This window comes from Podarcis pityusensis (assembly GCF_964106645.2).
Source record: "Podarcis pityusensis genome assembly, chromosome: 1".
Taxonomy (NCBI): Eukaryota; Metazoa; Chordata; class Lepidosauria; order Squamata; family Lacertidae; genus Podarcis; species Podarcis pityusensis.
The window spans coordinates 5,887,720-5,908,864 of record NC_138028.1 but is presented as its reverse complement, the minus strand read 5'-3'; the positions used below and the strand labels follow the sequence as shown (position 1 = coordinate 5,908,864).

Sequence of the window (21,145 nt, the reverse complement as noted above, 5' to 3'; positions counted from 1 at the left end):
AGCTCTTGAGCCAATGTATAAACAGAAGCCCAGCTGTATAAACAAGCCCTTTCCTTTATCAGTCCATGACGGCAATGGATGGCCTTGCCAGTTCCAAAGTAAAGCAGGGATGGCACATCTGGGTCTTAACTTACATCCTGACCACAATGACGCACAAACTTTGTAAGGTCTGACAAGAGACCCGGGAACGGCGCCAGGAGTGCTCTTATAGTTGGTGACCTTCTTGCCCCAAGAGAAGAGTATAGGAACAGGAAGACCCTTTTATGGTCAAGAGTACCGGAACAGGAACATCTGTTTATGGTCATGTATGTCAACTTCCGTGACGTGGCTGGATTCCTGGGGACAGAAGGAGAGGGTGCCTGGAGGATATGTATACTGCATGAAATTTCTCTTGCTTTTGTGCTTGCGGTGAACCGATTCACACAGTGCCTTCGGCTATCCGGAGAGCAGAATAAACTCTCTAAATCAACCTCGGTGTCATTTGGCTTCCTCCCGGGAGCAACACAGACCCCACCAGTCAGTAAAGTCTAATAAGGCTACAGCTGTAAAACGAACCCTGCCCATCCTCTGGGCCAGTTTCCCAAAGTTTGGTACACATACACCTGGGGTCCACGAAAGGGTACACAGCAGAGTTTGCTGTAGTCCAAATAAAAGCAGTATTGTTTGGGAGGTTTTTTGCCTGAGGTATGCCGGTAAGACAGAACGCTGTTGGGGCGAGGTGATTCTGTTATGAACTCCCCTGGGATTCTACTGATGAAAGGCTGTACCCAAATTTAATAAGCATGATAATGTTAAGTTTGGTGAGCACCACTTCAAGGCCCCTGGTTCCCAACCATTTGGGTATGGTCACCCACAAGTCCAAACTGAATTGGTATCATTATTCATCAATGTTGGACCTTAGGACTTCTGAAGGTGCCAGTACCCCTATACTCATAAGTTTTGAAATGTTTCTCTCACCCCCTTCCCCCTTTGCTTGAATATCTGATGGACTTTTAGCTTTTAAAACTTTACTAATAAAAATCAGAAACCCTCACTCCTAGAATTCCTGCTCAGCTGCATCCCCACTCCATCTGTATTCTGCTCTGGTCAGACCTCACCTGGAGTACTGTGTCCAGTTCTGGGCACCACAGTTCAAGAAGGACACTGACAAACTGGAATGTGTCCAGAGGAGGGCAACCAAAATGGTCAAAGGCCTGGAAACGATGCCTTATGAGGAACGGCTAAGGGAGCTGGGCATGTTTAGCCTGGAGAAGAGGAGGTTAAGGGGTGATATGATAGCCATGTTCAAATATATAAAAGGATGTCACATAGAGGAGGGAGAAAGGTTGTTTTCTGCTGCTCCAGAGAAGCGGACACGGAGCAATGGATCCAAACTACAAGAAAGAAGATTCCACCTAAACATTAGGAAGAACTTCCTGACAGTAAGAGCTGTTTGACAGTGGAATTTGCTGCCAAGGAGTGTGGTGGAGTCTCCTTCTTTGGAGGTCTTTAAGCAGAGGCTTGACAACCATATGTCAGGAGTGCTCTGATGGTGTTTCCTGCTTGGCAGGGGGTTGGACTCGATGGCCCTTGTGGTCTCTTCCAACTCTATGATTCTATGATTCTATGATCCTCCGTCCATTGCCAACACCCTTTCTAACCCTCTGGTGCCCATAAGGACTAGAAACCTGCTTGTGAGGACTTACATATGACACTCAGCCTCTCCTTGACTGGTCCTGCGTATATATATTTTTATTAAACTTTGCCGTACAAAGCGAAGCCAGCCGGACATCTTTTTAGAAAAACGAAAGCTGCTGTTTTAATGCACGCAGAGTTGGCGTATTAGGTTGCTGGAGCCTTGGGTTAGATGGTTGTTGGCGTGACACTGGTGAGGGTGATGTCGCCATTGAGGCACAGCTTGTTGATCTGGTTTAGCTCCTTGATGCGGTGGTTATACTGCATCAAATGAGCATCGTTGACTGCTATCTTCAGGTGATCCGCTTCACACAGAATCTGAATCTGGAAAAGGAGAAGTGTTCAAAACATTAAAAGAACCAGGAAAGCAGATTGGCAGAGGCTGTGAGCAGAGATTAACTTAAGTTCCAAATTCTTTGAACAGAGCGTGGCTTCCTAGCACTTCCTAGCACATCAAGACTTAGGGCTATATTCAGCTAACATTTACTAAGAGTAAACTCATTGAAATTAATGGCCATGACTAACTTAACTTGCATTAATTTCAGTGGCTCTACCCTTGAATCAAGTCCGTAAACCACTGCTGCAGGTCTAAGCCTGTGGAACTCCCTCCCATTTGGGATTAGGTAGGCAACCTCCTTGCTGCACACAGCAAAGACTCTTCTTCCAGCAGGCATTACGTGCTGGTATTTAGTTTTATGGTGATTTTTAATTGTTCTATCCTTTGTATGGTTTGTTTTATGTACCCCTCTTAGAAATGATGATTAAGCAGTCTATAAATGCCTTTTTTATATATCTAAAAAAGCTGTTTTCCTGTGCGGAAGAGTCATCATACGGTTAGATGCTGATGCAATTTTGTACAGTCAAGTCATGGAATCCTGGTTCTGGTACAGGATGTGGTAAATGGTGGTTTTACTAAATGTACAGCTCACTACCCCTAATTTGAAGTCAAAGCTGTAGTTTTGAAGATGACACAGCTCACACGGCAGGAGTTTGCAAACCCCTTACCCTCAGTATTTGTTGATTATATATCATTAAATACACAAATAATGCATCAAATACGCAAATAAATGGAAAATGAGACTAGAGTTGATAGAGGCCACACACTTGCATTCTCTGAACACTTAAAACAAAAAAGTGTAAATGTTAAATACTGGGTGCTTGTGGTCTTGCCAGAAACATCTGGTCGGGAGGCTGAAACCATCCAATCTAGGTTGTGGTCATCTTCTATTCTTACTGCTATAACCACTAAGCAAGACTGCTGCTGAAATGCATATGTTGCTGACTGAATGATGGATGTTTACTAGAGGCGATGCAGAAATACGGTGGCAGGCTTACGGTGTAATGAAACAGAGTGGTCCAGAAGCAGATGTAATTTTTGTGGATTTAGATCAGGTGTGGGGACCTGCGACTCCCGTGGCCATGCTTTGTAGGGCTGATGGAAGTTGTCGTTCACTGCTTTAGGCACAGCTCTTTGTGGAAATGCGGCAATTAATTTTCATGGTAAAATAAGCTGCCCATCATTAAAACATCAATTTCAGCCAGTGTTTTTATTATACAGTCATACCTCGGGTTACAGATGCTTCAGGTTGTGTTTTTTCAGGTTATGGACTGCCGAAACTTGGAAGTACTGGAATGGGTTACTTCCAGGTTTTGGCGGTCACACATGCACAGAAGTGCTAAATTGCGCTTTGTGCATGCTCAGAAGCACCTAATCGCAACCCGCGCGTGCGCAGATGCGCCGCTACGGGTTGCGAACGTGCATCCCGCAAACGTTTAACTCATTCATCTCGCTTCTGCTTCAGTTAAGAGAGAGAACCCCATTTCCCTGTGCCCCCCTTTACCTTGAAAGGTTTGCCAGCCTCGAAAGGGAACCTGGGGGCCGTCCGGTCTTCCTTCCCCCAGGTGTTATGAAGCATGGTGTTGCAAACAATAACTTTCCTGCCATCTTCATTGAAGCGGGGGTTGAAGTGGAGGGCGATGTCATTGCCCTTCTTCAAATCCACTTTAATGCTGCAACAGGGAGACACAAGCTATAACCATCTCCTGAGGAATGTCTCAACATTTGATCATAAATCACACAGCGGGAGCCAGGAATTAAGACCACTGTTATCAGAATCACAGGGTTCTCCCAGGGTCCAACAAATCCCCTTAAAGAATAATCAATTTATTGCATACAGCCAAAGGTCTTTACAATGTACAGCAGAGGGCAAGATCAAGGCTTTCCTCTGAAATTGCACAACCTAACCTAGAAACATTTTCAGCATGAAAAATGTACAGCATAAAAATTTAAAATTAGAAAGCATTAACAGAGCTGGAACAGAACTTCTTAGCTGCCAGAGCAAATTTGGCTGATAGGTGTGCAATTTGTAGCTCTTTTTCAGCTGAGAATTTGACTGTCACAGAGTTCCTGGATAGCTTTTCAAATAATAATAAACACAGTTTTGCAGTCCCTCAGACTTTGGGGGGGGGCCAGACTATATTTGTTTTGTGAGGAAATGAATGAATTCCTATGCCCCACAAATAACCCAGAGATGCATTTTAAATAAAAGGACACATTCTATTCATGTAAAAACACCAGGCAGGCCCCACAAATAACCCAGAGATATATTTTAAATAAAAGGACACATTCCACTCATGCAAAAACACGCAGATTTCCAGACCGTCCGCGGGCCGGATTGAGAAGGCGATTGGGCTGGATCCGGCCCCCGGGCCTTAGTTCGCCTACCCATGAGTAAGAGGGAGACACCACAGCCGTAATTCGGCCCCAAACATGCAATCCCCTCCTACAGAAAACTGGAACACCCCCGCGCACCCCCAATCCCTTTTCCAGCTGCCCAGAGTGGCTGGGGAAACTCAGCCAGATGGGCGGGGTATAAATAATAAATTATTATTATATTCCATTTTTACCAGCTTGCCCTTGGATTCACCGTCCCGACAATGGTCAATAAAGTGCGAGGCTGGAGTCCTGCCGGCAGTGGGATGTCACAGGGAACTTTCTGCAAAAGATGGTATAATGTTCAGGGTTTTGGTCGAGGGCAGTGGGTCTCAAAGGGTGTGGCAGGAAGATTCAAGGACAATCACAGGAACATGTGAACATTTCAGTGTATAGTATCAAAATATTTTTTTATTTATTTGCAGAAATAGCGGATAGTTATCTTTCCAAACTCAGAGCAAGAGTGTCAGCAACCCATTGGCTATAGTTCTGCACAGCGTATTGTTGTAAACAGCGATTTTCAAGATCAGAATAGAGAAAGACTTCTTTGTGTTGATGTGGAGGTGGAAGTTTGTTTGCCTCAAATTAGCCCTAATATAAGTGAGACTACCCGGCAAAAGCAAGAGCACACCTCCCGTTGAGTTTGTATACATAAGGTACATATGTAAGGGGCTCATTTATAATTATTTTGGGAATGTTGCATGTTCTTATGTAGCTGCATTGTTTTGTACTTTCTGGACATCTCATGATCATAGTTGTGTTCTATGTTATGAATCAAGCACTGCTAGGAATAGTCCCCTCCCAATGTATTCCTTATCAAGGGGAAATTTGGTGTGGTGTGAGCAATTTTTTCTTCTGAAAGTGTGGCCCAGAGGGGAAAAAAAGCTTCGGAACCACTGGTCTAGGACCTGGGAGACAACCTCAAAGCAGCTCATAATATATAAAATATAAACAAATCACCAAAATATAGGTAAAATAGAATAACTGTTTAAAGCCACAACTAATAAGTTAGAGAGAAAATAAACCTTGGTGTAATCATCAAAAAATATTATTTTCACAGCAATTTTGGTCAGGTGTCTCTCTGTTCTATGGGACCAGAGAGGAATATATAAGACATTTGGGCATAGAAGTGGTATACAAATCAGTATATAAAAGTGGGGTACAAATTAATAATAATAATGAAATAACTCTGGCTAGTTTAATTTAATTCCACCAACCCTCAGTTCTTTGCCTTAAGCTGAGGAACTCATGTAATAATAATAATAATAATAATAATAATAATAATAATTATTATTATTATTATTATTATTATGGCTAACAACAGTAAAATAATACAGCATTCTGTGGAATGGAGTTTTGAGTGGGCAACTGGTGTCCAGAAGAAAAACCTATCTATAGGGAATATTGCAAACTGATCCTATTCACAGCTTCATCCAGGAGTAACTTCTCGTTCTGTGAACAAAGGGTATTCGTTTCCTTTTTTAAAAAGACACAGAACCCTAAATCTTGCAAGCCGCTTTTGCTGTTATTGCTTACCGTCAATGCAGTGTATACATTTTCTGATATAAGACAGATCAGAGAGAGAGATTTCCTAGCCTAGAGGCACACACACACAAACAAGCAAGTTTCTCACCAACGGGCCGGAAGGTGCTCCTCCGGACGGAACGGAAGATGGGAATCCGGCTCCACCCTGCGGTGCGGTCGGCTGTGCTCCTCCGCCACTTGGGGGCTGTCCGGGGCTAGGATACATGCCGGAGGCACCTGGTGGAACCATTCCAGGTGCGCTGGGAAATCCGCCTGGCTGGGGTGGGCCTCCAGGGTACCCGCCACCTGCTTGTGGGGCCCCAGGATATGCACCGGGGGCCCCTGGATATGCGCCGGGTGCTCCAGGATACGCGCCAGGGGCCCCTGGGTATGCGCCGGGTGCTCCAGGATATGGGCCGGGGAACGCTCCGGGATATCCTGGGAAAGTGCCAGGCTGATTTCCCCAAGGGTTTGGCTGGGCATTTGGGTTGGCGTTCGGGTTGTTGGCGCCCCCGGACAGGGCATCAGACAACTGTGTAGAGAACAAAGCAACAGTTAGCAAAAATGTATAAGAAGTCCAAATATTTGCTGGAAATGTAAAGAAAAATCATATACGGTGGCCTTGTAAGGTAATAAAATCATTCTGGGAAATGATATACAGTCATACCTCAGGTTACAGACGCTTCAGTTTGCGTTTTTACGTGTTACAGACCCGTCGAATCCCGGAAGTACCGGAACAGTACTAAATCGCACTTTGTGCATGTGCAGAAGCGTCGAATTGCAACCCGCGCGTGCGCAGATGTGGCGCTGCGGGTTGCGAACGTGCAGCCTACATGGATCACATTCGCAACCCGAGCGTCCACTGTATAATGAGATGGGGGGGAAATTCAAATTAACTTTTGTAAAAATAAAACCCAGAGGCTTTTTTATTAGGAAAGATAGGTGCAGATATTCCAAAGTAGCAGACTTTTAATTTTGCAACGATAGCTGCACGGATGCTACTAGTGCAGAAGCGCTCTGTCATGCTGCGTGCATGCACGGAAGCAGCGCTCTAGTTGCAGACTTTTTGGGGTGTGAATGACACCCCAGAATGGATCGAGTCTGTAACTAGAGGTACCACTGTAATGTCAAAAATCAATGGGCATCTTATACACAGATAATGCCAAGGGTGGACTGGTGATCGGTTGTTGCCCCCAAAATAGGGGCCGTCTTATACATGGGGGTGTCTTATAGATGGAAAAAAACCCCGATATATAGTTTTAACTGGGTTTTGACTAAACGTGCAATTAAATGTCTCAGCTGAAACCGTGGCTGGTGCTTTCTTGATGATACAGAAAGGGCCCCGCTTTCTCAGGCCAAGATCAGGTGAGGGTCTCAGGTCACAGCAACAACACTAATCCTTTTTAAAATTGGCATCAAAAGCACTACTGCATCAGGAGAGCAGATACTTACTGAAAAGCCGTCAGACATCTTCCTGAAACAAAACAGAAAAAGAGAACAGGTGAGTGCAAGGCAGCATCCATAGATTCCACTGGCCAAATGCAAATCTTGGCAGAGCCAAGGGAGGCTTTGTGGTGCAATGGATAGAGCAGCTTTTGCCAACCTGGTGCCCCTCCCAGATGTTTGCTGGCTGTGGCTGATGGAAGTTGTAGTCCCAAACATCTGGAGAAGCACCAGCTTGATAAAGGCTGGGATTTACTTATTTTTGGGCAAAGAAACAGCTCAGAATCCAGATGTTGCTTTCAAGCACTCATGTAAATTCACCAGCATTGGAGTGCAAACTTCTTTAAATGTTTACTTGCCATTTTGCCTAATATAAAGCATGTTCGTGTTTTCTTTTCACTGTGTACATCTTCATAAAGACTTTACCGCAGCACCTGCACATTACTTGGCTGCAGAAGGGCATTGCAAAATCCAGAATTCCACCAGTTTCAAAGGACGGGTGTTTGTCAGTTCTCTAGTTTTTCAGCGCTTGTGTTGTTTCGAAAAGTGAGAATTAGGTAAGTTTGCCTTTAAATGCAAACCGAATGGAATTTCTCCCTGTTTTCTAGCAGTGAGCCATCCAGATCTGCTACCAATTCATTTCCGTCTGTGTTCTGAGTATACACATGATGTTGACTCATCTTGGAACAAGAAGCGAAGACCGCCCAGGAACATATTTCAGGTTTCCCCCCCACTTCTTAACACAAAAAGAGCTGTCTTTCTGAGAGGGTACACTCCCCTGAAAGCTGGCCAAATAAGAAAAGAGAGAGACCCACAAACTTCATAGAAAGCCTACAAAACACGCACGAACACGCCCTTTCAAAGAGATATTCAGGGAAATTGCCACAGCATCCACTTTGGGAAAACACACAGCCGTTGTCTGTGGCTTTGGGCGAAAGCTCTGTGCAAATATGACTCACTCAGGCCTCGACACGCCCATGACTCAAATCAAATGCTCCCCATTCATGTTAAGAAAGTGTATTTGCCCTACACAGTTTACTTACAATGCACCAACGGCGCATTGGCACGACAAGCACTGCCCTGCTGAAGCCCTCCTCACAACAGTCCTGCGAGGTTCGTGGCAACAGCTCACGCTGCGAAATGGTGACTCATCACTTCACCCCACCCATGATTGATTTGATTAAAAGTATGCTCACTCTACAGTTTATCCTTCCCTGCCATTAACGATAAGGATAGATTCATGGAGGAGAGGGCTATCACAGAATCCCTGTGACAGGGTGAGCTCCCGTTGCTCGGTCCCTGCTCCTGCCAACCTAGCAGTTCGAAAGCACGCCAGTGCAAGTAGATAAATAGGTACCACTGTGGCGGGAAGGTAAACAGTGTTTCAGTGCGCTGCTCTGGTTCGCCAGAAGCGGCTTAGTCATGCTGGCCACATGACCTGGAAGCTGTATGCCGGCTCCCTCGGCCAATAAAGCAAGATGAGCGCTGCAACCCCAGAGTCGACTGGACCTAATGGTCAGGGGTCCCTGAAGGTAAACCGTGTTTCTGTACACTCTGGTTTCCGTCACAGTGTTCCGTTGCGCCAGAAGCAGTTTAGTCCTGCTGGCCACATGATCCAGAAAGCTGTCTGCGGACAAACACCAGCTCCCTCGGCCTGAAAGCGAGATGAATGCCGCAACCCCATAGTCGCCTTTGAGTGGACTTAACCACCCATGGGTCCTTTACCTTTTCACCATGGAATCATAGAATGGTAGAGTTGGAAGGGATCCCGAGGGTCATCTAGTCCAACCCCCTGCAATGCAGGAATCTCAGCTAAAGTATCCCTGACAGATATTCATCCAACCTCTGCTAAAAAAACCTTCAAGGAAGGAGAGTCAACAACCTCTTGAGGGAGACCATTCCACTGTCCCACAGCTCTTCCTGTCAGAAAGTTCTTCCTGATATTTAGTCGAAATCTCCTTGAGCCATGGGTTTGAGTCCTACCCTCCAGAGCTGAAGAAATCAAGCTGGTTCCCTCTTCCATGTGACAGCCCTTGAGATATTTGAAGATGACTCTCATATCTAATAGCCACAATGGCTCTGCCTTCACAGTTGGAGGCAGCAATGTTTCTGAATATCAATTATGATACGATACGATAATCTTTATTGTCTGTGTCCCATACAGAACAACGAAATTGAAAAAATCTACACCAGACATTCAAAAACCAACACGCCTACTATCCCAGCTATCCCAACCTGGTTAGCCCCCTAAAAACTCTGATACCACATTTTTAAATACAATATACTTCCACAGAGACTACCTTAAACATAAAGGGACCCCTGACCATTAGGTCCAGTCGTGACCGACTCTGGGGTTGCGGTGCTCATCTAGCTTTACTGGCCGAGGGAGCCGGCGTACAGCTTCCGGGTCATGTGGCCAGCAGGACTAAGCCACTTCTGGCGAACTAGAGCAGCGCACGGAAACGCCGTTTACCTTCCCGCCAGAGCGGTACCTATTTATCTACTTGCACTTTGTGCTTTTGAACTGCTAGGTTGGCAGGAGCAGGGACCGAACAACGGGAGCTCACCCAGTCGCGGGGATTCGAACCGCCGACCTTCTGATAAGCAAGTCCTAGGCTCTGTGGTTTAACCCACAGCGCCACCCGTGTCCCTTCAGGAGCCCCCTAATCGCTGTCAAATAACAGACTGTCAGCAGGCTGTAGGTGCTTGAGAGCCTAGTCCAGCAAAGAGCTTTTCTTTAGGGTAATCACCAAGAGACTGTTTTGGTCCGCTGATGGCTTTAGCCAATAGCATCTTCTTAGCAGCTGCCTGCTCTTCGAATCATTTTTGCGCCACGAGTATTCAGTACCCCGATGAAGGAAAGTGCAAGGCTTCTTGCTATTCATAGAGCTGGATGATGAATTTTACAGTCCCCAGACACCTGGTTATGTTCATTTCTGTGGCCTGATGATCTTTTCTTTTGTAATAAACATTTTGTTTAAAAAGAATAAGAAAAGAATGGCTGCGGCAACCTAGTCAGATGGGTGGGGTGTAGGTAATAAATTATAATTATCATTGGCCTCAGCAGAGGCATGTACCTGGGGCTTGCCTGGCACAGCTCGCAGGGTCGTCGTGAGGATAAGAGTCAGTTCAAGGTCACCTAGCAAGATGAAGAAGGATCGGAATTCAGGCTACTCCCCACTCCATCCGATTCCAACACTCCAAGATGGTGCACTACCCAGTTTCTGTCCTATTAGGAGCTGGCAAGGTCTCTGCACATGTTCAGCTTCTTCGGCTATGGAAGATCCTGTCCACACATGCAAAAGGTTCCGGGTTCAATCCCCCAATGGCTTCTCCGTAGGGCCGGGAAACCTGAAGCCCCAAGAGCTACTGCCACTTTAAACAGACAAGGCGAACGCCAAATAATTCTGTGAGCTGTCATTTGTTAAGGGGCGCTGAATGTTTTCAGGAGACCCCTATTCTCTCCGCAGAGATACGATTCCTAAAGCAGTTTAATAGTCAAGCCCTTTTCAAGGGGATCTCTGAAAACTGTAGCTTGGTGACTCCATCTCTGCAAATGGTCATAGTGATTGCACTTAATAATAATAATAATAATAATAATAATAATAATAATAATAATACTCCACCCATCTGGTTGGGTTTCCCCAGCCACGCTGGGCAGCTTCCAACAAAATATTAAAATACAAGAGCCTGTTAAACATTAAAAGCTTCCCTAAACAGGGCTGCCTCAGATGTCTTCTAAAAGTCTGGTAGTTGTTTATTTCCTTGACATCTGGTGGGAGGCAGTTCCACAGGGCGGGTGCCACCACCGAGAAGGCCCTCTGCCTGGTTCCCTGTAACTTGGCTTCTTGCAGCAAGGGAACCGCCAGAAGGCCCTCGGCGCTGGACCTCAGTGTCTGGGCAGAACGATGGGGGTGGAGACGCTCCTTCAGGTATACTGGGCCCAAGCCGTTTAGGGCTTTAAAGGTCAGCAACACTTTGAATTGTGCTCGGAAATGTACTGGGAGCCAGTGTAGGTCTTTCAGGTTAATGCTTGATGTGTTGTGTTTAGTGGCATTCCCATGACATCATCTCTGTGACATCATCAGTGTCTGCCCCCTCCCCAATGACATTACCTTAGGTCTCAGCTTTGAGCCCTGAAATCTTATGATCGGGGATGCTCCTGACATCCCTATTCTCCACCCCAGTTGCATATTACTTAATTGCTGCAGCTCTTAAATCAGTCTGATTTTCCCATCAAGCAGACAGACCCAAGTCTGTCTTTGTGTATAGTTTCTTTCATCCTGGACAGGATAGCGAGGATCAGAGAGAATGGGGCCTTCAAGAGGCAGAAACTAAATCCCAGGCATGTGGATTCCTGCTTATCTTTAGTGACTCACCTCTACCTGATACCTGAAGGTGGACTTACACTACAGGCACACTGGAAGTAAACATGCCAGTTACAGTACTTGGTACGCAAAGAGTAAGTTTATCAAGACCTTCATCTGCAATACGAAACAGACTCAGATCTGCCTGCAAACCAGCCATCAACTGATGAAGAAACGCCTGTGCAATTTATTCCAGCTGCAGAACCTAGGTTTTGCGGCAATGAAATTTAAGATGATCAGAGTTTTAGGCAAGCGTCACTGAGAAAAGGAATCAGACCTGAAGGTTGCGAGGCTGAACAACCACCCTGTTTAACTGCTACAGCGAAACAGAGAGCCTTCGTGCCAAACATTCCAACCCAATTAGGCAATAAAATTAGGATAGGTAGAAGTTGTTCAATAGCCAGCTCTAAACCAGCCCAACGGGACTGGGTGACTTTGCTTTTGTTTTCTCCCTGAGCTTTGTTGCAAAGTTTAGCAACAAATGCAAGTTTAGCACCAACCATGCAAAACATTTCTCAAAGTACGCTTACTGAAAATCTAGCACGTATCACCCTGGCTCTAACCACAAGGAATTTAACTCTGAGCATGCTTTTATTCTTCCTCCAAGCTCACAAAGTTGTGTACTTATTTGCAAGATTAGCTCAGAAAGAAAGGTACTTGCCCCTTGTCTACTCATACCTGCGTGAGCATTTTCTAGCATATTGATGGCCAGTAGTAGTAGTAGTAGTAGTAGTAGTAGTAGTAGTAGTAATAATAATAATAATACCAACAAACTTTCCCACTTGGTTACCTGGAGACAACTGTGACTCACCAGAGGTGATCAAGAAAACGTAATACAAGTCTATTTAAAGCACAAGTTCATAGAATCATAGATTTGTAGAGCTGAGCAATTCTGCCCAGAAATACAATAGAATTATTTGCAGACAGATGTCAAGGCATATCCCTATCAGGGATGCCTTAAAGCAAGGGTCAGCAAACTTTTTCAGTGGGGGTCCACTGTCCCTCAGACCTTGTGGGGGGCCAGACTATTTGGGGGGGGGGAATGAACGAATTCCTATGCCCCACAAATAACCCAGAGATGCATTTTAAATAAAAGGACACATTCTACTCATGTAAAAACACGCTGATTCCTAGACCATCCGTGGGCCGGATTGAGACGGCGATTGGGCCGGATCTGGCCCCCGGGCCTTAGTTTGCCTACCCATGCCTTAAAGCACCTTATTGCAGGACTGTGTGCAATGTCAACAATGGAAAAAACACTGCATCTTTCTGAGTATGCTCCTTCTTCTGTCCTTACCATCCCTTCCTGCTATTACAATGCCCTTTCAAGAACCAAGTCCATGCTGGTGAAGGCAAGCCCAGGCTACTCTCCTGGAAGCAAAGAATGCCTTTACAAAACACAATCGGGAGGCTCCAAAACTCTGATAATGGCAGCCCTCTTGGAACACCAACTATTTAGACAACAGAATCCCATTCTCTTTGGGCCTCTGAAGCACCAAGCAGGCAATTAACTCCCTTGCCTTCAACACAATTGCAGGCAGCCCAGATCAAAAGGGTTGCATGATTTTGTTTCTGCATGACTATCTCGCTGTTATTGCTGCCTGTTCTTAATGCTTTCCTTATGTCATTCACCGCTTTGAAAATCTGCCCCATGCTAGAAAACTGGGAGAGGAAAACTAGAATTAAATAAATAAAACAGAGCCTCCATTTCGCTTGAGGCTGATGCACAGGGCCAGATTTAAGTTTGATGAGACCCTAAACTACTGAAGGTAATGGGGCCCTTTATATGTCCAGCTGTCCTTTGTCCTTAGGGAGCAGGCTAGCAGGCGGGGCCCATTACCTTACATCAGGGGTCAGCAAACGTTTTCAGCAGGGGGCCAGTCCACTGTCCCTCAGACCTTGTGGGGGGCCAGACTATATTTGGGGGGGGGGGAATGAATGAATTCCTATGCCCCACAAATAACCCAGAGATGCATTTTCAATAAAAGCACACATTCTACTCATGTAAAAACACCAGGCAGGCCCCACAAATAACCCAGAGATGCATTTTCAATAAAAGGACACATTCTGCTCATGTAAAAACACGCTGATTCCCAGACCATCCACAGGCCGGATTTAGAAGGTGATTGGGCGAGATCCGGCCCCCGGGCCTGAGTTTGCCTACCCATGCCTTACATCATAGGAACATACACAACACAAAACACTGTTGCTGTACATAGGTTTTATTTTATTTGTTTTTTATCTTATATTTTGGAAATGTACATCCAGGTGTTTTTCCTTCAAAAATTTTTGGGCCCCCAAGAGAGTGGGGCCCTGAGCTATAGCTTGTTTAGTTTATGCGTAAATCCAGCACTGCTCACGAAGCCTTGTCAGCGCTGAGCGCCATCCATCAGCTTTGGCTGGTGGCCCAGCTGTGCCCCCATCTGGACAGGGACAGCCTAACTTCTTTCCTCTATGCTCTGGTAACCTCTAGGATAGATTACTGCAACACATCATACATGGGGCTGCCTCTGAAGATGGTGCAGAAACTTCAACTGGTTCAGAATTAAGTGGCCAGGTTACTTACTGGGACATATGCTCATATTACGCAGAATCTGGCCCAACCTATAAATGGCTCAGGACCGCAAAACCTCAAGAACTGCGTCTCTAAAGTGACCCCAGAGAGAGCATCATTTGAGGCCCTTCTTTGTGTGCCGTCCTCCATGAGAGGTCCAGAGGGTGGCAACTTGAGAGCGGGGCCTTTTCTGCAGTGGCTCCCCGTTTGTGGAATGTTCTCCCCAGGGTGGCTCACCTGGTGCCTTTGTTACATATCTTTAGGCGCCAGGCAAAAACATTCCTTTCCTCACAGGCCTATTAAACTGGGGTGTGGGTAATTGTTTTCATTTGTTACTATGTTATGTATTTTTCTGCTTTTATATTGCAAATACCCTCCCTTTGCCAAGGTGCTTGTGAACAAGATGTGTCGAGACGGATCTTTGTTCTAACCCGGAGAAGCAGTTGCTACATTAGGAGTGTGTCAGTTCAGACCAGAGCTGAATGGATGAAGCCATATTCTGTTGAGTCACGTTCAGTGGCCCATCTCTCCCAGTGTTGCTTACTCTGACTTACAGCAGCTCTCAAGGGTCTCGTCTGTCACCCGCTACTGTGTACTGGAAGAATCAAAGATCACCCATGTTGAAGTGATGATTCTTCAACTTCGTTGGACTGGTCATGTTGTGCAGATGCCTGATGATCGTCTTCCAAAGCAACTACAGTGGTACCTCGGGTTAAGAACTTAATTCGTCCTGGAGGTCCGTTCTTAACCTGAAACTGTTCTTAACCTGAAACACCACTTTAGCTAATGGGGCCTCCCACTGCCGCCGCGTGATATCTGTTCTCATCCTGAAGCAAAGTTCTTAACCCGAGGTACTATTTGTGGGTTAGCAGAGTCTGTAACCTGAAGTTTATGTAACCTGAAGCGTCTGTAACCCGAGGTCCCACTGTACTCTATTCCAAACTTAAAAATGGTAAGTGTAATGCTGGTGGTCAACAAAAGAGGTTCAAAGACTCTCTCAAGGCAAATCTAAAAAGATGTAGTATAAACACCAACAACTGGGAAACACTGGCCTGCGAGCGCTCCAGTTGGAGAACAGCCTTGACCAAAGGTGTCATGGGCTTTGAAGACACTTGAACTCAGGACGCAAGGGAGAAACGTGCTAAGAGGAAGGCACGCTTGGCAGATCCACACCATGATCAACTCCCACCCAGAAACCAATGTCCCCACTGTGGTAGGACGTGTGGGTCCAGAATTGGCCTCCACAGTCACTTATGGACTCATTGTTTATGGACTCAGCTAAGAGTGATCGCCAAAGAAGAAAGAAAGAAACAGAGAGGCCATTGGGGACTCAACCTGGGTCCTTCTTCACCCAAAGCAGCCACCCTGCCCCATAGGTATGGGCTCCTCCCCAGCTGGGAGCACCCTGGATGGTCAAGAGCTACAGGCGGTGCTGAGCATCAGCGCTGGGCGGGGCTCAGATCTACAATGCAGAAATAATGCCCAAGGGATTACAGAGCCTCGCCCATGTCCAAGCAAGGGGAAACAGAAAAAGGGGCCTTCTATTCTCACACGGCTGTCATTTCAAAAGGAGGGATGTTGACATTGTGGCAAATGAAAAAGCCACCGCACAAAAAGCTGGGAGTCACCGGGGGTGGGGGGATGGGCAGAGCAGCTGTAAACCAGGAAGTCTCTCCAGAATCAAATCGCACAAAAGTTTCCGTTAACTTCTTTTTTTTAACCCTCTGCTCTGATACACTGCTTAGATATCTTCACATTTAGCTATCTAAGCATTCTGCAAAATAAAATACAATAAAATACATTTATCCAGTGCTTTTTCCCCCTAAAGAAAATGTTTAGGGGTACTCTCATTTTCCTACTCATATTGAAATACTGCCCCTCAATGAGGCCAAACTTAAGATTCACAAAATGTTTAGGGGGTATGCGTACCCCTGCGTCCCCCCAGGAAAAAAGCACTGCATTTATCTGCAAAATAAAATGCACTCACAAGCTGGGGTCAGCCATGAACACTACTATATTGTTATTAACCACCTTTATTTAATTTATTAAATTTGTCTACCACCCTTCATCTGAAGTCCTCAGGGCAGTTAGCAACATAAAAATGCATAATAATAATAACAATAATAATAATAATAATTTTTAATTTATACCCTGCCCTTCCCAGTTTAAAAACCAGGCTCAGGACGGCTAACAGCAAATATAAAACATTGATTAAAATGTGACTTAAAAACAGCATAAAATACAACATAAAATGCAGCATCAATATCAATAAAATTCTAAAATTCAGGGGTCATTTATGGGGGGGGGAAACAAAACAAAACCCAGTCAGTAGACATCAAGTGATTACCAGGGCTAACTGGCCAAGTTGGTCCTACTAGGGCCAGCAAGGAGACCAGGGAAGAATTTAAATGTGGGGTCCCAGAAAGGGTTTCTTCATAGAAGAGGAAAGGGGAAAAGGGAATAAAGGATCAGGCTAATTCAAATTGAAGGCCAGGCGGAATAGCTCTGTCTTACAGGCCCTGCGGAAGGAGATCAAGTCCTGCAGGGCCCTATTCTTGTGGGACAGAGCATTCCACCAGGTCGGAGCCATCACTGAGAAGGCCCTGGCCCTGGGGGAGGAGAGTCTGGCTTCCTTAGGGCCTGGGACCTTTAAGCTATTCTTATTCATGGACCTTAGGGTCCTCTGCGGGGCAGACCAGGAGAGGCGGTCCCATAGGTACGAGGGTCCTAGGCACATCGCGCCATTTCTTCCCATTTTGCTGAGGGTGGCATATTTGGATGCGGTGAGCATCAATGCTTGGATGTAGCAAGCGCCACCTTATCATTACAACAACCCTGAAAGGTAGGCTGAGCTGATGAATGGGATTTGAAATGGCCAAAGGCAGTTCCTCCCTTTGCTGCTGCTGTTTCTATGATAGCTGGAATACTTTCTTTATCCTGAGCAAACCGTTTTGTATGACTGGCTTTTCGGACTGATGAAGCGTGTAGCGAAACCTGTAATATATCCGAAGAACAGGTCCCTTTTGCCCACTTGCGTTATTCTCACCAGGGTGGTGGCTTTGATTTGCCTTTCCGTGATTGATCCATGCATACGGCTTTGTGTTTCCAACTCAAGACCCAATGAAGAACATCTCATCCAGTTCAATCTTTGGAAAACAGCTTTGAAAAACTTTTTCATATTCTCCAGTGCACTACCCTTCCCTTGTAGCGGCACGGGGTTGCCGTTCTGTGACTGGACTTACGCTACTTGTTGAACGGTTCATTTATCCAGTCTGTATAACATTTACTGCACATGTCACTTGTTAAGATAGAGTTGTACATTTATCCACTCCATGTTTACAGTATCTCCAGGCTTTGTTTTGCACATGGCACCTTAGTATGTTTGTTGCTTAAATGTTTACAAGTCTACCTCTATTCTAGCTATTATTCTAGTAAATTTGGTTTTATACTTATAAGCCAGTTTGTGGTGTTGTTGTTTTGTTGTTCTATTATAGGTATAGGTAAAGGGACCCCTCACCATTAGGTCCAGTCGTGGCCGACTCTGGGGTTGCGGCGCTCATCTCGCTTTATCGGCCAAGGGAGCCGGCGTACAGCTTCCGGGTCATGTGGCCAGCATGGCTGAGCCGCTTCTGGCGAACCAGAGCAGAGCACGGAAACGCCGTTTACCTTCCCGCCGGAGTGGTACCTATTTATCTACTTGCACTTTTGACATGCTTTTAATCTGCTAGGTTGGCAGGAGCTGGGACCAAGCAACAGGAGCTCACCCCGTCGCGGGGATTTGAACCGCCGACCTTCTGATAGGCAAGTCCTAGGCTCTGTGGTTTAACCCACAGCGCCACCCACGTCCCTTTGTTCTATGATAGTTGTGCCCTAAGAGGAGCCTCATGGATCAGGCCAGTGGGCCACCAAGTCTAGCATCCAGTTCCCCCAGTGGCCAAGCCAAGGGTTCAATGGGAGGGGGAAACCCTGCCCTCCCGTGGTCTCACGCAACTGACTTGCAGAAGCATCACTGCCTCCGCCCATACAGACGGAAGACTCTGCAAGTGTTACGAAACAGGAATCTGGATTGTAAGCCGTTTTGGATCTTGGACATAAACACAGGATATGAACTGCGATAATCAATTACAGCACAGTCACCGCACCCAGCTGGTTCTCAGTATCGGTGCTATGGATTTCTACTGGATGCAGAAAAAGCAAACGTTTGCTACCTATAGCTATCGGTGCAGATGTGACCTAACTGAAGGTAAACAGCAACTAGGTTTCTGTAACCATGTTCTATTGCGCCAGGAGTGGCTTAGTCATGCTGGCCACATGTCTGCGGATAAACGCTGTCTCCCTCGGCCTGAAAGCGAGATGAGCGCCACAACCCCATAGTCGCCTTTGACTGGACTTAACCATCCAGGAATCCTTTACCTTTACCTTTTACCTTACCTAAACAGCAACTTCTGAAAGAGACAGAAGAGGCTGTTGCACGCAGGATTAAACTATTCTGCATGATTGCAGAAGCCTTTTCGCTGCTTGGCTGCTTGCCAACTTGTGCAAAAAGCCAAATCCAGAGTCACAGTTCAATATTTCTGCACCACTCCTAAATCTGTCCTTTTTTTCTCCCACACACCAACCCCATTCCGCGTAGATTTGAGCACAAAACAACCATTACTTTACAATTCTGCATTCTGGGCTTCCACTCTCCTTGCTGTGCCTAACACCCAGCCCTGCCCTGCCTCTGCAGGAGACACAGAGTCCGACCCACTGCTGGCCAGCTTTAGCGGGATGTGAAAGGGCAACGTGCTGCTGCACCCACAGCTTTGGGGACTGGAGCCGCAGTGCCAGTGGCTAGAGCACAGGCTGGGCATGCAGAAGGTCGCAGGTCCAATCCGAAGCACCTCCGAAGCACGGCTGTCTCCAAACGCGCAGGCGGAGCAGAACCAACATTTTGTCCCCTGCTCTTTTGTCTAATCCATGGATAGCTCAGCTGGTTAGAGCAGGCATGTCCAACAGGTAGATCATGATCTACCACTAGATCACTGGATGTCTGCGGTAGATCACTGGTAGATCATTGGCTCCCCCCAAAGAAACTAAACAACTGTGGCTCCCCTAAAAATAGCTCAACATTTTATCTCCTCCCTGAAAAAACTCAACAACTTTGACCCGAATTCCCCAAAAAAGGGGGTAGATCACTGCCAGTTTAAACTCTGTGAGTAGATTGCAGTCTCTAGGGAGTTGGGTTAGAGCATGGATAGGCTATGGGCCTGATCCTGCAGCCTCTCCTTATGTAACTTGCAAGATCCATGCGTGTGGATTTAATATCTGACGGGGATGAATCACCCTCGCAGGGGGGCAGAGCTCCATGCTGTGAAATAGGCTACGGATTCAGTTTGACAAACCCCCATATTCAGACGTTGACAGGGGCTGGGGAGGGGGCAGAGGAGACGTCAAAGGCTCTTTTTCTCTACGGCTCCTTTTTGGTTTGGGCTGGGCTGACCCTGGACGGCTTCTGCAAGCTTCGGAGAAGTCGCTCTGAGCCAGATGCGCTCTTGGCGGGGGTCTCTTTAGCCAACTCCTCCACGCCCCTCGAGGGCGCAGATGCCCAAACCGGGGGCAGGAGGAGGACCCCTCAAATCTCCGCCGCCGGGAGGTCATCGCAGACGGCGGGGGTTTGGAGCTGGCAAATCCCACCCTCCTGGACCAGAGACCCCCATCCTCCAAAAACAAAATTCAGACGGTTCCCCTTTTTGGAACCGTCTCTCAACACCGACAGCTGGGTGGGGGGCTGGAGAAAGGAACCCCAAAAGTGGCACCATTCTCGGGGTGGGGTGTGGAAGATCGGCCAACCCCCCCCAGCGCCCCCAAAATCTCCTGGGCCCGATCCTCGACGCCCTTCTTACCTGGCAGGATCCCGTCGAAGCCTCGGACTGAGAAGGGGGAAAGCAGCAGCCGAGACGGGCTGGGGCGGGGCCGGCCAGGCGTTTCATATCCCCGTCCCGGGACCGCCCCGTCGGGTGTCCCGCCCCCCAAATGCCCCTCCCCATCGCCCACGACCTTGCACCGCCTTTTTCTGCAGCCTGGCCCCCATGGGGGCCACCCACCCTAGGGCTGCTCCCCACCCACCCAGCCGGGGTTCCCCTCGACATCCCGCCCCGTCCAGGATGCCTGCGACTCCCCTACGAGGAAAAGAGGCGGCGGCGCGGACTTTTTCCCTCTAGAGAAAAGGGGAGAGAGAGGAGACCGGGGGAAGGTTGCAAATATCTGCCTGGCAGGGAGAAAGTGTAAAGGGAAAAGTGTTTCCCCTCCTTCTGTCCTAAGGCTTGAGCTTGTAGACATTCAGGGGAGCTGCACGTTGGGAGATTTATGACAGAGAAAAAAAGGCACTTGTTCGAGGAGCACATAGTCAGAGCATGGGTCCAGGTATATTATGGACGGATGGTTGGTGTCATTTTTATTAGTCTTTTGGTCAGACTCATGTTTGTAGCTTCGAGAACACTGTCCCACCATCTCGTCCTCCGTCGTCCCCTTCTCCTTGTGCCCTCCATCTTTCCCAACATCAGGGTCTTTTCCAGGGAGTCTTCTCTTCTCATGAGGTGGCCAAAGTGTTGGAGCCTCAGCTTCAGGATCTGTCCTTCCAGTGAGCACTCAGGGCTGATTTCCTTCAGAATGGACATGTTTGATCGGTTGGTGGAAGGAATTCAGGTCGGTCAGAAACAATATAAATTAAAAGCTTTCGCAGATGACCTGGTTTTGACCTTGCAGAAGCCAGAGCCCAGTACGAAAAGAGTATTACAACTGATTAATGACTTTGGTCGGGTGGCTGGATTTAAACTAAATAAACAGAAAACTAAGGTTTTGGGGAAAAATTTGACTGATACAGAGTCA

General features: G+C 46.9%; 1 protein-coding gene and 1 long non-coding RNA gene across 3 annotated transcripts; one reads left to right on the top strand and one right to left on the bottom strand.

Moving 5' to 3' along the window:
• Nucleotides 1-1,705: 1,705 nt before the first annotated feature.
• LGALS3 (galectin 3) lies at nucleotides 1,706-20,299 on the bottom strand. Of its 2 annotated transcripts, XM_080992512.1 has the most exons (7): nucleotides 20,161-20,190; nucleotides 10,432-10,493; nucleotides 7,364-7,385; nucleotides 6,021-6,443; nucleotides 4,582-4,670; nucleotides 3,516-3,684; nucleotides 1,706-1,998 (listed from the first exon to the last, which is right to left on the bottom strand). In XM_080992512.1, exons 3-7 carry the CDS (start codon nucleotides 7,379-7,381, stop codon nucleotides 1,843-1,845), a joined length of 855 nt encoding a protein of 284 aa, XP_080848638.1. In that variant the 5' UTR covers nucleotides 7,382-7,385; nucleotides 10,432-10,493; nucleotides 20,161-20,190; the 3' UTR covers nucleotides 1,706-1,842. The 2 variants fall into 2 exon arrangements, with proteins under 2 accessions (XP_080848638.1, XP_080848637.1); XM_080992511.1 differs by lacking the exon at nucleotides 10,432-10,493 and having other exon boundaries at nucleotides 20,161-20,299.
• Nucleotides 7,393-10,332, top strand: LOC308470426. The gene is made up of 2 exons (XR_013982421.1): nucleotides 7,393-8,726; nucleotides 8,887-10,332. It is a non-coding gene; the product is annotated as an uncharacterized lncRNA (long non-coding RNA).
• Nucleotides 20,300-21,145: the final 846 nt, after the last annotated feature.

Coding starts and splice junctions, on each gene's coding strand:
- LGALS3 (XM_080992511.1), bottom strand. Junction 4,671..6,020: donor GAGCACCTTCCGGCCCGTTG/GTGAGAAACTTG, acceptor CATCTTTTGCAG/AAAGTTCCCTGTGACATCCC. Junction 1,999..3,515: donor AGGCTGGCAAACCTTTCAAG/GTAAAGGGGGGC, acceptor CTCCTTTTCCAG/ATTCAGATTCTGTGTGAAGC.